At 47.0% G+C, this 17217-nt stretch overlaps 1 protein-coding gene across 1 annotated transcript in view; it reads right to left on the bottom strand.

The window, feature by feature from the left end:
* The window catches only part of LOC139538905 (potassium/sodium hyperpolarization-activated cyclic nucleotide-gated channel 1), a 145760-nt gene that overhangs the window by 112908 nt on the left and 15635 nt on the right, over positions 1 to 17217 (bottom strand). Inside the window, exon 2 of the mRNA XM_071341472.1 lies at positions 7975 to 8398. Coding sequence (XP_071197573.1) covers positions 7975 to 8398 — 424 coding nt within the window. The remainder of the gene's footprint in view (positions 1 to 7974; positions 8399 to 17217) is intronic.

Below are 17217 nucleotides of genomic sequence, written 5' to 3'. Positions count from 1 at the left end.
GCCTGATAATCAACCAGTTTACAGTTGAGATCCCCATTGACGTGAGCTTGACTATCAACCAGTTTACAGTTGAGATCCCCATTAATGTGGGCCTGACTATCAACCAGTTTACAGTTGAGATCCCCATTAATGTGGGCCTGACTATCAACCAGTTTACAGTTGAGCTCCCCATTAATGTGTTTCTGACTATCAACCAGTTACAGTTGAGATCCCCATTAATGTGGGCCTGACTATCAACCAGTTTACAGTTGAGATCCCCATTAATCTGTGCCTGATAATCAACCAGTTTACAGTTGAGATCCCCATTAATGTGGGCCTGACTATCAACCAGTTTACAGTTGAGATCCCCATTAATGTGGGCCTGACTATCAACCAGTTTACAGTTGAGATCCCCATTAATGTGTGCCTGATAATCAACCAGTTTACAGTTGAGATCCCCATTAATGTGGGCTTGACTTTAAACCAGTTTACATTTAAATCATGTAGCTACCGTCTCTATCTCTATTCCTGCTAGTGCTGAATTGATGCTACCTTTAATTTTTTTGAAAATGATTTCACCTTTATTTAACCAGGTAGGCCAGTTGAGAACAAGTTCTCATTTACAACTGCAACCTGGCCAAGATAAAGCAAAGCAGTGCGACAAAAACAACATCACAGAGTTACACAAGGGATAAGCAAACATACAGTCAATAATACAATAGAAAAATCTATAGACAGTGTGTGCAAATGTAGTAAGATTAGGGAGGAAAGGCAATAAATAAATGGTATATATAGATGCAGATGTATTATTATTTAACCTTTATTTAACTTAGCAAGTCAGTTAAGAACAAATTCGTATTTTCAATGACGGCCTAGGAACGGTGGGTTGTTGGGTTGCCTTGTTCAGGGGCAGAACGACAGATTTTTACCTAGTCAGCTCAGGGATTTGATCTTGCAACCTTTTGGTTACTAGTCCAACGCTCTAACCACTAGACTACCTGCCGCAACCAGATGGGATCTCACAAGCCCTATGATGGTGCTATGATCCAGCAGAGAGAGGACCAACCTGAGTCCCCGTGGTGGGGCTATGATCCGGTAGAGAGAGGACCAACCTGAGTCCCCGTGGTGGGGCTGTGATCCAGCAGAGAGAGGACCAACCTGAGTCCCCGTGGTGTGGCTATGATCCGACAGAGAGAGGACCAACCTGAGTCCCCGTGGTGTGGCTATGATCCGACAGAGAGAGGACCAACCTGAGTCCCCGTGGTGTGGCTATGATCCGGCAGAGAGAGGACCAACCTGAGTCTCCGTGGTGGGGCTATGATCCAGCAGATTGAGGACCAACCTGAGTCCCCGTGGTGTGGCTATGATCCGACAGAGGGAGGACCAACCTGAGTCCCCGTGGTGGGGCTATGATCCGGCAGAGAGAGGACCAACCTGAGTCCCCATGGTGGGGCTGTGATCCAGCAGAGAGAGGACCAACCTGAGTCCCCGTGGTGGGGCTATGATTCGGTAGAGAGAGGACCAACCTGAGTCCCCGTGGTGGGGCTATGATCCAACAGAGAGAGGACCAACCTGAGTCCCCGTGGTGGGGCTATGATCCGGTAGAGAGAGGACCAACCGTGATGTATTGTTGTCTCTACTTCTTGCCTTTGTGCTGTTGTCTGTGCCCAATAATGTTTGTACAATGTTTTGTGTTGCTACCATGTTGTTGTCATGTTGTTTTGCTACCATGCTGTGTTGCCATGTGTTGCTGCCATGCTATGTTGTTGTCTTAGGTCCATCTTTATGTAGTGTTGTGGTGTCTCTCTTGTTGTGATGTTTGTTTTGTCCTATATTTTCATTTTTAATACAAGCCCCCGTCCCTGCAGGAGGCCTTTTGGTAGGCCGTTATAAATAAGAATTTGTTCTTAACTGACTTGCCTAGTTAAATAAAGGTTAAATAAAAATAAATACTGTTACATGTAAACCGAAATAGTTTGAGATAAGTGGTTATGAGCCTTCAATCAGTCCCCGCCCTCTGAGGTCAGAGACCAGAGACAGTGGTGGCTCTTCCATCAGTCCCCTCCCTCTGAGGTCAGAGACCAGAGACAGTGGTGGCTCTTCCATCAGTCCCCTACCTCTGAGGTCAGAGACCAGAGACAGTGGTGGCTCTTCCATCACTCCCCTCCCTCCCTTTGCAGTCAGACAGAGACAGTGGCAGCTCTTCCATCAGTCCCCTACCTCTGAGGTCAGAGACCAGAGACAGTGGTGGCTCTTCCATCAGTCCCCTACCTCTGAGGTCAGAGACCAGAGACAGTGGTGGCTCTTCCATCAGTCCCCTACCTCTGAGGTCAGAGACCAGAGACAGTGGTGGCTCTTCCATCAGTCCCCTCCCTCTGAGGTCACAGACAGTGGCAGCTCTTCCATCAGTTCCCTCTCTTCCTCTGAGGTCAGAGACCAGAGACAGTGGCAGTTATTCAACCTGTCCCCTCCCTCTGAAGTCAGACACCAGAGACAGGCGGCTCTTCCATCAGTCCCCTCTCTCCCTCTGACGTAAGAGACCAGAGACAGTGGTGGCTCTTCCATCATTCCCCTCCCTCCCTTTGCAGTCAGACAGAGACAGTGGCAGCTCTTCCATCAGTCCCCTCTCTCCCTCCCTCTGAGGTCAGAGACCAGAGACAGTGGCAGCTCTTCCATCAGTCCCCTCTCTCCCTCCCTCTGAGGTAAGAGACCAGAGACAGTGGCAGCTCTTCCATCAGTCCCCTCTCTCCCTCCCTCTGAGGTAAGAGACCAGAGACAGTGGCAGCTCGTCCATCATTCCCCTCCCTCCCTCTGCAGTCAGACAGAGACAGTGGCAGCTCTTCCATCAGTCCCCTCTCTCCCTCCCTCTGAGGTCAGAGACCAGAGACAGTGGCAGCTCTTCCATCAGTCCCCTCTCTCCCTCCCTCTGAGGTCAGAGACCAGAGACAGTGGCAGCTCTTCCATCAGTCCCCTCTCTCCCTCTGAGGTAAGAGACCAGAGACAGTGGCGGCTCTTCCATCAGTCCCCTCTCTCCCTCCCTCTGAGGTAAGAGACCAGAGACAGTGGCAGCTCTTCCATCAGTCCCCTCTCTCCCTCTGAGGTAAGAGACCAGAGACAGTGGCGGCTCTTCCATCAGTCCCCTCTCTCCCTCCAAGGTAAGAGACCAGAGACAGTGGCAGCTCTTCCATCAGTCCCCTCGCTCCCTCTGAGGTAAGAGACCAGAGACAATGGCGGCTCTTCCATCAGTTCCCTCTCTCCCGCTGAGGTCAGAGACCAGAGACAGTGGCAGCTCTTCCATCATTCCCCTCCCTCCCTCTGCAGTCAGAGACTGAGTGATATAATGGCCGAGCAACACCAGAGAGAGAAAAACATACACAGGAAAATCTCACAAAGGCTAGTAAATATCTGCATTGCTGGCTTTGTGGGGCTTTAGGCTGGGTATCTGTGAAGCTCTTTGTGACAACTGCTGATGTAATAAGGGCTTTATAAAATAAATGTGATTGATGAATAAATAAATGATTTAACACTAATATGTTGAGACATGCAGAGATATTCTGAGGCTGTAGAGGCTACACATAGCATTGTTAAGGAATCAGTGGCTGGCTGCTCAGTCTACAGAGACTGTTCTAATGGATAATGAAGAGAATAATACTGTCTGGCTTGTGTTTCTCTCAGCCCCTGGTGAGATAAAGAGCTGCATCTGGCTCTGGTCTCTGCAGAGGGAGGGAAAGGGCTGATGGAAGAGCTGTCACTGTCTCCATCTCTGACCTCAGCGGGAGGGAGGCGACTGGTGAAATAGCTGTCACTGTCTCCATCTCTGAAAGCAGAGGGAGGGAGGGAGATAGGGGACTGTTGGAAGAGCTGCCACTGTCTATGGCAGTAGAGGGAGGGAGTGGACTGATGGAAGAGCTGCCACTGTCAATTAAATTACATTCAAAGGGCTTTATTGGCATGGGTAACATATTGTTACATTGCCAAAGCAAGTGAAATAGATAATACACTCACAAAAGTTCCAAAATAATAGAGACATTTCAAATGTCATATTATGGCTATATACAGTGTTGTAACGATGTGCAAATATTTTAAAGTACAAAAGGGAAAATAAATAAACATAAATATGGGTTGTATTTACAATGGTGGTTGCCCCTTTCTTGTGGCAACAGGTCACAAATCTTGCTGCTGTGATGGCAAACTGTGGTATATCACCCAAATAGATATTAGAGTTTATCAAAATTAGATTTCTTTTTTCTCTAATTCTTTGTGGGTCTGTGTAATCTGAGGGAAGAATGTGTCTCTAATATGGTCATACATTTGGCAAGAGGTTTTAGAAGTGCAGCTCAGTTTCCACCTCATTTTGTGGGCAGTATGCACGGTGGCCTCAAGTCTGTACAAAGCTTTCCTTAATTGGTCAGTGGTCAGGTATTCTGCCACTCTGTACTATATGTTCAGGGCCAAATAGTATTCTAGTTTGCGCTGTCTTTTGTTAATTCTTTCCAATGGGTCTATTTGTGTTGCTGTCCTGGGGCTCTGTGGGGTCTGTTTGTCTTTGTGAACAGAGCCCCAGGACCAGCTTGCTGAGGGGACTCTTCTCCAGGTTCATCTCTCTGTAGGTGATGGCTTTGTTATGGAAGGTTTGGGAATCACTTCCTTTAAGGTGGTTGTAGAATTTAACGTCTCTTTTCTGGATTTTGATAATTAGCAGGTATTAGCTTAATTCAGCTATGCATGCATTATTTGGTGTTTTACATTGTACACTGAGAGTCTCAATTTGGTGTTTGTCCCATCTGTCTATGGCAGTAGAGGGAGGGAGGGGAATGATTGAAGAGCTACCACTGTATCTGTCTATGGCAGTAGAGGGAGGGAGGGGAATGATTGAAGAGCTACCACTGTATCTGTCTATGGTAGTAGAGTGAGGGGACTGATATTTAACAGGCCAGACAGAGGAATGACAGGAATGCTGAGGACAGTGGCTCCAGATTGCAGAAGGCCCTGGCTGCACCATCGAGATCTTTCGTAATCCAACAGAAAGTGTCTAATTCAATGACGGACTGCAGCGTCGGGCCATTGTGACAGCAGTGGGCTGTGTTTATCCCTTCGTTGTGTGGTTATCTACTGTGGGATGGATAACGTGTTACGACAGTTTGGTGTACAACTGACTGAGTGCCTACTCCCTTTTCCTCTGACTGGGTTGGATACTGGCTATGTCCCAAATGGCAAGCTGTTGCCTATATAGTGCACTATTTTTTTAACCAGAGTCTTATGGGCACTATATAGGGCATAAGGGTACCATTTTGGGACATAGACACAGTGTGTCGGTTTCGTTCACTCTCGGTTTATTCATCTGTTTATTTCGTCTGGTTACACCAAAATAACTATCTACTCCATACAGTGGGCCAAACAAGGCTGGAGAGAGAGAGAGAGAGAGAGAGAGAGAGAGAGAGAGAGAGAGAGAGAGAGAGAGAGAGAGAGAGAGAGAGAGAGAGAGAGAGAGAGAGAGAGAGAGAGAGAGAGAGAGAGAGAGAGAGAGAGCAGTTTGTCACTGCAGTTTTGTATTATATTTGAATTATCAACCATCCGTGTAAAAACATGGAATATGATTTTCCGCTTCTAACGTCCTCTATCATGCCATGGTGTTGTTCCTATGCCAGGCACAGCTGTGTAAACTGTATTGTGTGGACTACACATTTCAGCCTGTGCCAGAAATGAACTATCTAGAGGTTAGACCTTGGCAACAGCACAGGAGCTGTACAGTTTGTGCCAGCAGGTCTAGTTGGTCTCTGGTTGAATCAGACAATCAAAACCACTTAGAGCAGACCTGGGTTCAAATACTTTATCTGTGTTTTATTCAGCTTGTCTGGAATAATGGCTAAAGCAAATGATGATAGGACGGGCTCAGAGAGCGGCTTGACAGCAGTGTCATGGTGACCCTTAATTGTGAAACTCTTAATTGTGAAGGTAAGGAAAATAATGAAGTCATTGCTTGCTGAGAAAACAGCTGAGTATTAAAGAGGAGATGAGAGCAGGAAGAGGAGCTACAAGACAGTGGTAGACAGAGGGAGAGGCGGAGCAGGAGGAGGAGCTACAAGACAGTGGTAGACAGAGGGAGAGGCGGAGCAGGAGGAGGAGCTACAGGACAGTGGTAGACAGAGGGAGAGGCGGAGCAGGAGGAGGAGCTACAACACAGTGGTAGACAGAGGGAGAGGCGGAGCAGGAGGAGGAGCTATGGGACAGTGGTAGACAGAGGGAGAGGCGGAGCAGGAGGAGGAGCTACAAGACAGTGGTAGACAGAGGGAGAGGCGGAGCAGGAGGAGGAGCTACAAGACAGTGGTAGACAGAGGGAGAGGCGGAGCAGGAGGAGGAGCTACAGGACAGTGGTAGACAGAGGGAGAGGCGGAGCAGGAGGAGGAGCTATGGGACAGTGGTAGACAGAGGGAGAGGCGGAGCAGGAGGAGGAGCTACAAGACAGTGGTAGACAGAGGGAGAGGCGGAGCAGGAGGAGGAGCTACAGGACAGAAACATTACATTAGGTTATATAAACTGCATCATCAATGCTGCATCAGCACTATTAGGTTGTTAGGTCAAGACAGTCAACATATTAAATAAACTAGTCTGATTAAATCTTATCTACATTTAAGTCATTTAGCAGACGCTCTTATCCAGAGCGACTTACAAATTGGAAAGTTCATACATATTCATCCTGGTCCCCCCGTGGGGAATGAACCCACAACCCTGGCGTTGCAAGCGCCATGCTCTACCAACTGAGCCACACGGGACCATGCTCTACCTTATCTCTGTCTAATGCAACATTACATTTGGAATCATTTGGAAATACAATAGTTGGGTCATACCTTTAGTAAGCTAAATTAAGCCAATGGAAGGTGCTAGACAGGTTTGTAATGAATTAATGTCTGAGCACAAAGCCTATTGGCACAGAATCTCCGGTCTGTGAATTTGCTTTTGACCTCATTGAGGTCTCCCATTTTCAAATGTTACGGGAGCATCATATCAGCTTTCTGGCAAATGATCATAGTTTGCACATTTTGCACATTCATGTTGATCAATTGATCAATCAGCTAAGTAAAGGAATGATAGGGAGAGTATTACCAGCTGGTTAAATGGAGTGACTCATGGTGTAGTGAAATAGCTCAATAAGAGGGTAATGAGTTACAATCACTCGCTCTCTCTCGCTCTCTCTCGCTCTTTCTTTCTCTCTCTCGCTCTCTCTTTCTCTCTCTCACTCGCTCTCTCTACCTCTCTCTCTCTCTCTTTCTCTCTCTTTCTCTCTCTACCTCTCTCCTTCTCTCTCTACCTCTCTCATTCGCTCTCTCGCTCTCTCTCTCTCTCTCTTTCTCGCTCTCTCGCTCTCTCGCTCTCTCTCTTTCTCTCTCTACCTCTCTCATTCTCTCTCTACCTCTCTCTTTCTCTCTCTACCTCTCTCTTTCTCTCTCGCTCTCTTTCTCTCTCGCTCTCTCTTCCTCTCTCTACCTCCCACTGTTTAGTGGCAGTGGCATTCTGCCTGTTTAAGGGACCGAGAAGAGGAGAGCATTACCCGCTACCTTTTTCTGGCCTCTTTTACTGTCATATGGATTTCAAATGTCTCTGAAGTGAAAGTGACAGTGTCAGTTACTTTAACGTGCAGATAGTCAGTATTTGGATAATGAGAGTTGGTCTGTTACAGACTACGGGGAGAAATAGAGAGAAAATAGGGCTTTGGGGTTTTGTCGTGACCTTTGACATTCTGGTAGAGACACAAACACAAACATGCATGGTGGCACTCTCTCTCGTGACCTTTTTCCCTCCCTCATACACCCATGAACACATTAAGGTGAGTACACACACACACACGCACACACGCATACACACACACACACACACACACACACACACACACACACACACACACACACACACACACACACACACACACACACACACACACACACACACACACACACACACACACACACACACACATTTTTTTACTGCATCTCTTACCTCCTCCCACTGGTGTATGTATCTGATGAGTCGGGAAAGTCTCAGTAGCCTCAGAAGAGACAGAATCTTAGTAAACCTCACGATCCTCAGCGCCCTCGCCGTCTTGTACACCTCTGAGTCAAACCCCTTTTCCACTATTAGAAATATATAATCCACTGGTATGGACGAGAGGAAGTCGACCACAAACCAGCTCTTCAGGTAGTTCATCTTGATGACCTTGGGGTCCAGGATGATCTCGGAGCTCTCCTCGTTGACGATCCCCGTGCGGAAGTTCATGACCAGATCCACGAGGAAGATGGTGTCTGAAGCTACGTTGAATATTAGCCAGGTGGTGGTGGTCTGCTCTGAGAAGAAGGTTATTCCTACAGGAATGATGATCAGGTTCCCCATCATCATGACCAGCATTACCAAGTCCCAGTAGAACCTAGAAGAGACAGAGAAAGGATTAACAAATCATATTACAACAAACAAAGGTGTCAAAAAATAATGTCTGGAATGTGTGAATATATAGTATAGGTACATAGATGACTACTGTACCAGTAGAACCTAGAACAAACAGGAAACATATTGTACTGTACCCAGTAGAACCTAGAACAAACAGGAAACATACTGTACCAGTAGAACCTAGAACAAACAGGAAACATACTGTACTGTACCAGTAGAACCTAGAACAAACAGGAAACATACTGTACCAGTAGAACCTAGAACAAACAGGAAACATACTGTACCAGTAGAACCTAGAACAAACAGGAAACATACTGTACCAGTAGAACCTAGAACAAACAAGAAACATACTGTACTGTACCAGTAGAACCTAGAACAAACAGGAAACATACTGTACTGTACCAGTAGAACCTAGAACAAACAGGAAACATACTGTACCAGTAGAACCTAGAACAAACAGGAACCATACTGTACTGTACCAGTAGAACCTAGAACAAACAGGAAACATACTGTACTGTACCAGTAGAACCTAGAACAAACAGGAAACATACTGTACCAGTAGAACCTAGAACAAACAGGAACCATACTGTACTGTACCAGTAGAACCTAGAACAAACAGGACACATACTGTACTGTACCAGTAGAACCTAGAACAAACAGGAAACATACTGTACCAGTAGAACCTAGAACAAACAGGAAACATACTGTACCAGTAGAACCTAGAACAAACAGGAAACATACTGTACCAGTAGAACCTAGAACAAACAGGAAACATACTGTACTGTACCAGTAGAACCTAGAACAAACAGGAAACATACTGTACTGTACCAGTAGAACCCAGAACAAACAGGACACATACTGTACTGTACCAGTAGAACCTATAACAAACAGGAAACATACTGTACCAGTATAACCTAGAACAAACAGGAAACATACTGTACCAGTAGAACCTAGAACAAACAGGAAACATACTGTACTGTACCAGTAGAACCCAGAACAAACAGGACACATACTGTACTGTACCAGTAGAACCTAGAACAAACAGGACACATACTGTACTGTACCAGAAGAACCTAGAACAAACAGGACACATACTGTACTGTACCAGAAGAACCTAGAACAAACAAGAAACATACTGTACTGTACCAGTAGAACCTAGAACAAACAGGACACATACTGTACTGTACCAGAAGAACCTAGAACAAACAAGAAACATACTGTACTGTACCAGTAGAACCTAGAACAAACAGGAAACATACTGTACCAGTAGAACCTAGAACAAACAGGACACATACTGTACTGTACCAGTAGAACCTAGAACAAACAGGGCACATACTGTACTGTACCAGTAGAACCTAGAACAAACAGGAAACATACTGTACTGTACCAGTAGAACCTAGAACAAACAGGAAACATACTGTACTGTACCAGTAGAACCTTTAACCTTTAAACCTTTAAAACTTTTATCAAACCACGACCCAGGCATTGCTAGCGCCATGTACCTAGCTCTTTCATATCAACTGAGCCACACAGAGACATACAGTACATGGTTGGATACATGGCGGGATGCATGGCTGGATACATGGCTGGATACATGGCTGGATACATGGCTGGATACATGGCTGGATACATGGCTGGATACATGGCCGGATGCATGCCTGGATGCATGGCTGGATACATGGTTGGATACATGGCTGGATACATGGCTGGATACATGGCTGGATACATGGCTGGATACATGGCTGGATGCATGGCTGGATACATGGCTGGATACATGGCTGGATACATGGCTGGATACATGGCTGGATACATGGCTGAATACATGGCTGAATACATGGCTGGATGCATGCCTGGATGCATGGCTGGATACATGGCTGGATACATGGCTGGATACATGGCTGAATACATGGCTGGATACATGGTTGGGTACATGGCTGAATACATGGCTGAATACATGGCTGGATGCATGGCTGGATACATGGCTGGATACATGGTTGGATACATGGTTGGATACATGGTTGGATACATGGCTGGATACATGGCTGGATACATGGCTGGATACATGGCTGGATACATGGTTGGATACATGGTTGGGTACATGGCTGGATACATGGCTGGATACATGGTTGGGTACATGGCTGGATACATGGCTGGATACATGGTTGGATACATGGCTGGATACATGGTTGGATACATGGCTGGATACATGGTTGGATACATGGTTGGATACATGGCTGGATACATGGCTGGATACATGGCTAGATGCATGGCTGGATGCATGGCTAGATGCATGTCTGGATACATGGTTGGATACATGGTTGGGTACATGGTTGGGTACATGGCTGGATACATGGTTGGATACATGGCTAGATGCATAGCTGGATACATGGCTGGATGCATGGCTAGATGCATGGCTGTACTGTATACCAAATAGAGAAATCTGCGTGGGTGTGAATACACTATACCTGTATGTCTGTATGCCTAAACCCGGACATCATCCATAAACAGAGGCTGGAGGGCTAAACCCACACATCATCCATAGACAAAGGCTGGAGGGCTAAACCCAGACATCATCCATAAACAGAGGCTGGAGGGATAAACCCAGACATCATCCATAAACAGAGGCTGGAGGGCTAAACCCAGACATCATCCATAAACAGAGGCTGGAGGGCTAAACCCATACATCATCCATAGACAAAGGCTGGAGGGCTAAACCCAGACATCATCCATAAACAGAGGCTGGAGGGCTAAACCCAGAGATCATCCATAAACAGAGGCTGGAGGGCTGAACCCACACATCATCCATAAACAGAGGCTGGAGGGCTAAACCCAGAGATCATCCATAAACAGAGGCTGGAGGGCTAAACCCAGACATCATCCATAAACAGAAGCTGGAGGGCTAAACCCACACATCATCCATAAACAGAGGCTGGAGGGCTAAACCCACACATCATCCATAAACAGAGGCTGGAGGGCTAAACCCACACATCATCCATAGACAAAGGCTGGAGGGCTAAACCCAGACATCATCCATAAACAGAGGCTGGAGGGCTAAACCCAGAGATCATCCATAAACAGAGGCTGGAGGGCTAAACCCAGAGATCATCCATAAACAGAGGCTGGAGGGCTAAACCCAGACATCATCCATAAACAGAGGCTGGAGGGCTAAACCCGGACATCATCCATAAACAGAGGCTGGAGGCATAAACCCACACATCATCCATAAACAGAGGCTGGAGAGCTAAACCCACACATCATTCATAGACAGAGGCTGGAGGGCTAAACCCACACACCATTCATAAACAGAGGCTGGAGGCATAAACCCAGACATCATCCATAAACAGAGGCTGGAGGGCTAAACCCACACATCATCCATAAACAGAGGCTGGAGGGCTAAACCCACACATCATCCATAAACAGAGGCTGGAGGGCTAAACCCAGAGATCATCCATAAACAGAGGCTGGAGGGATAAACCCAGACATCATCCATAAACAGAGGCTGGAGGGATAAACCCAGACATCATCCATAAACAGAGGCTGGAGGGATAAACCCAGACATCATCCATAAACAGAAGCTGGGTAGAGGACAATCTGACTCGACTAACATTACAGCACAGGAGGTTGGTGGCAACTTAATTGGGGATGATGGGCTCGTGGTAATGGCTGGAGCAGAATAAGTGGAATGGTATCAAATACATCAAACACATGGTTTCCAGGTGTTTGATACCATTCAATTTGCTCCGTTCCAGCCATTATTATGAGCTGTGCTCCCCTCAGCAGCCTCCACTGATTACACGTCTCTGTGAGGTCTCTGTGAGGTCTCTGTGAGGTCTCTGTGAGGTCTCTGTGATGTCTCTGTGAGGTCTCTGTGAGGTCTATGTGAGGTCTCTGTGAGGTCTCTGTGAGGTCTCTGTGAGGTCTCTGTGAGGTCTATGTGAGGTCTCTGTGAGGTCTATGTGATGTCTCTGTGAGGTCTATGGGACATTTCTCTGTGGAATATCACTTCAAAACTGGCTGTTTTTTTCTCTCTGGGGGCTGGGTGGGTATGGCAAACGTTTTGAAACAGAGTGAAGCTTGGAAGGTACTATCCAAACTTTGTCCAATAAGAAATGTTTCATTTTTGTTTTCGTTGCTAAAACGTTTTGCTTACCCGGTGCCCTACTGAATAGTGTTCCCTACTCTGAACACTGTTCCCTACTGAACACTGTTCCCTACTGAACACTGTGCCCTACTGAACACTGTGCCCTACTGAACACTGCGCCCTACTGAACACTGCACCCTACTGAACACTGTTCCCTACTGAACACTATGCCCTACAGTACACTGGGCCCTACTGAACACTGTGCTCTACAGTACACTGGGCCCTACTGAACACTGTTCCCTACTGAACACTGTGCCCTACAGAAAAATGTGCCCTATTGAACACTGTGCCCTACAGAAAACTAGGGCCCTACTGAACACTGTGCCCTACTGAACACTGTGCCCTACTGAACACTGTGCCCTACTGAACACTGTGCCATACTGAATACTGTACCATACTGAATGCAAACCTCCTCCTGATTCTAGTCTGTGTTGATGTGTCTGTCTGTCTTCCGATCAGAGAAGCCACAAATGATCCATGATGGGGTGCCCAGCCGGCCGGGCCGAGTGAGTCTGATCGTCAAACATTCACAAAATGTCCTGCTGGCCTAGGCCTAATGATAAGGCCGTTCCATCTCATCCATGGCACTAAAATAGATGCTTTCCAGAATCCTATCTCGTGCCAAAAACTGTCCGGTGACGCCCGCCGATGTCGATGCTCGGCTGGACTGGGGTTGCGTCCCAAATGGCACCCTATTCCCTATGTCATACACTACTTTCAACCAGAGTCCTATTAGCCCTCGTTGAAAGTAGTCCACTATATAAGGAACGGGGTTCCATTCGGAACGCAACCCGACTGATTTGGAGATGCACTCTGCGGGCTGTAATGGATCTGTTTAAATAAAGCAAGCAGCAGACAGTGGTTGAGTCCTTGCTTTATAAATATCTGAAGATCATGTGTCAGGTAATTGTCTGCACTTCAGCTAAACGGTCATTTCGCTGGGTTCGCTGGGCTAATAATAGACAGATTGGGATATTTATAAAACCAGACAGGGCATCTCTGATCTCTTGTATGACTGGCAGTCAGGGTGGAATATTCTCACGTTGAGCTTGTTTGAAGCACAATGGCACAAATGTATAGAATGAGCCTGTCTGGGGGATTTCTAAATGTAAATTAAGACAGGCCAAATCACTTGGCAAATTAGACTGGTAAAAACCCTTGTGAGCACAAAATATGACATTTTGAGTGCCAGAAGTATTTAACATGTTACATTACCAGTAAATATCGCCAATTCATCTCATTTATTTTGTCTCTGAGAGAGGTCATCTAGTCAGATTATAATTTAATCTAAGGCAACTCTCTAACCATCACATTTACTTATACATTTGAGTCATGTTTTGTTTGTACTTGTCTGTTGGCTGATCTGCCAACCAGAAGAGCATTCAGCTAGGAACAACGCTGTGGAATGTTCAGATAGAAATATGTTAGGTAGAACAAACACGCCTCTCTCTGACATGTAGAATAAGGACTCATGCCAGCCCTATTCAATACATTTCTTCCTGCAACGTTCCACAATATTTGCCTACTACTGAACATGACACGGACCTCAACAGAGAGATCACATGGTCAAGAATTAGAATGCAGAATTACTACCTGTAGTCCATCACAAGGTCAAGGTCATTGTTTATGTACTCAACTGATAAACAAACAAACGGGGAGCATTTTAAATTTGACAACTATTTTCTCCCATTAGCCAGTGTGTTCCGCTGTTGCACCAAACAGAATGTAGATCTTGTAGTTATTCCAGAATGGTATTGTTCTACATTCAATCCAATGACTAAGCAGCGACTGATGGAATTGTTCTGTGATGTACTGTAGCTACTGTATGTGTAAAAACACAGAGACAAGCACTGCTTGTCTCTGTGTTTAAGGTCGTACCCAGAGCAACTTAACTTCCGGCGCCGAACAGGATGGCTGCCTCGCTTCGCGTTCCTTGGAAAATATGCAGTATTTTGTTTTTCTATGTGTTATTTCTTACATTGGTACCCCGGGTGATCTTAAGTTTCATTACATACAGCCGGGAGGAACTACTGAATATACGATTAACGTCAACTAACCACCCTTCCTACCAGGAATATGACTTTCCCGAAACGGATCCAGTGTCTTGCCTTCCACCCAATACAATGGACCTGATCCCAGCCGGCGAAGCTACACGACGCCGAAAAGGGGCAAACGTAGCGGTCTCCTGGTCAGGCTTCGGAGACGAGCACATCGCGCTCCACTCCCTAGCATACTACTCGCCAATGTCCAGTCTCTTGAGAATAAGGTCGATGAAATCCGAGCACGGGTAACATTCGAGAGAGACATCAGGGATTGCAACGTGCTCTGCTTCACGGAAACATGGCTAACTGAAAAGACGCTAACGGAGTCGGTGCAGCCAGCTGGTTTCTTCACGCATCGCGCAGACAGAAACATACATCTTTCTGGTAAGAAGAGGGGCGGGGGGGTATGCCTCATGATTAACGAGACGTGGTGTGACCATCATAACAACACTCAGGAACTAAAGTCATTCTGTTCACCTGATCTAGAACTCCTCACAATCAAATGTAGACCGCATTATCTACCAAGGGAATTCACTTCGGTCATAATCACAGCCGTATATATTCCCCCCCAAGCAGACACATCGATGGCCCTGAACGAACTCTATCTGACTCTCTGTAAACTGGAAACCACACACCCTGAGGCTGCATTCATCGTAGCTGGGGATTTTAACAAGGCTAATCTAAAAACAAAACTCCCTAAATTCTATCAGCACATCGATTGTCCGACCAGGGCTGGCAGAACTCTGGACCATTGTTATACTAACTTCCGCGACGCATATAAGGCCCTCCCCCGCCCTCCTTTCGGAAAAGCTGACCACGACTCCATTTTGTTGATTCCAGCCTACAAACAGAAATTAAAACTACAAGCTCCCGCGCTCAGGTCTGTTCAACGCTGGTCCGACCAATCTGAATCCACGCTTCAAGACTGCTTTGATCACGCGGATTGGAATATGTTCCGCACGGCGTCCAACAACAACAATGATGAATATGCAGATTCGGTGAGCGAGTTCATTAGGAAGTGCATTGACGATGTCGTACCCAGAGCAACGATTAAAACATTCCCAAACCAGAAACCGTGGATTAACGGCAGCATTCGCGTGAAACTGAAAGCGCGAACCACTGCTTTTAACCAGGGCAAGGTGACCGGAAACATGACCGAATACACACAGTGTAGCTATTCTCTCCGCAAGGCTATCAAACAGGCTAAGTCCCAGTACAGAGACAAAATTGAATCGCAATTCAACAGCTCAGACACAAGGGGTATGTGGCAGGGTCTACAGTATCACGGATTACAAAAAGAAAAGCAGCCCCGTCGCGGATCAGGATGTCTTGCTCCCAGACAGGCTAAATACCTTTTTTGCCCGCTTTGAGGATAATACAGTGCCACTGACACGGCCCACTACCAAAACCTGCGGGCTCTCCTTCACTGCAGCCGAGGTGAGTAAAACATTTAAACGTGTTAACCCTCGCAAGGCTGCAGGCCCAGACGGCATTCCCAGCCGCGTCCTCAGAGCATGCGCAGACCAGCTGGCTGGTGTGTTTACGGACATATTCAATCAATCCTTAGCCCAGTCTGCTGTTCCCACATGCTTCAAGAGGGCCACCATTGTTCCTGTTCCCAAGAAAGCTAAGGTAACTGAGCTAAACGACTACCGCCCCGTAGCACTCACTTCCGTCATCATGAAGTGCTTTGAGAGACTAGTCAAGGACCATATCACCTCCACCCTACCGGACACCCTAGACCCACTCCAATTTGCTTACCGACCCAATAGGTCCACAGACGACGCAATCGCAACCACACTGCACACTGCCCTAACCCATCTGGACAAGAGGAATACCTATGTGAGAATGCTGTTCATCGACTACAGCTCAGCATTTAACACCATAGTACCCTCCAAACTCGTCATCAAGCTCGAGACCCTGGGCCTCGACCCCGCCCTGTGCAACTGGGTCCTGGACTTCCTGACGGGCCGCCCCCAGGTGGTGAGGGTAGGTAACAACATCTCCACCCCGCTGATCCTCAACACTGGGGCCCCACAAGGGTGCGTTCTGAGCCCTCTCCTGTACTCCCTGTTCACCCACGACTGCGTGGCCATGCACGCCTCCAACTCAATCATCAAGTTTGCGGACGACACTACAGTGGTAGGCTTGATTACCAACAACGACGAGACGGCCTACAGGGAGGAGGTGAGGGCCCTCGGAGTGTGGTGTCAGGAAAATAACCTCACACTCAACGTCAACAAAACAAAGGAGATGATTGTGGACTTCAGGAAACAGCAGAGGGAGCTCCCCCCTATCCACATCGACGGGTCAGTAGTGGAGAAGGTGGAAAGTTTTAAGTTCCTCGGTGTACACATCACGGACAAACTGAATTGGTCCACCCACACAGACAGCGTTGTGAAGAAGGCGCAGCAGCGCCTCTTCAACCTCAGGAGGCTGAAGAAATTCGGCTTGTCACCAAAAGCACTCACAAACTTCTACAGATGCACAATCGAGAGCATCCTGTCGGGCTGTATCACCGCCTGGTACGGCAACTGCTCCGCACACAACCGTAAGGCTCTCCAGAGGGTAGTGAGGTCGGCAGAACGCATCACCCGGGGCAAACTACCTGCCCTC

The sequence above is a fragment of the Salvelinus alpinus genome, chromosome 1, assembly GCF_045679555.1.
Source record: "Salvelinus alpinus chromosome 1, SLU_Salpinus.1, whole genome shotgun sequence".
Taxonomy (NCBI): Eukaryota; Metazoa; Chordata; class Actinopteri; order Salmoniformes; family Salmonidae; genus Salvelinus; species Salvelinus alpinus.
Note: the sequence above shows the minus strand (reverse complement) of the source record. Positions and strands in the feature narration are given on the sequence as shown.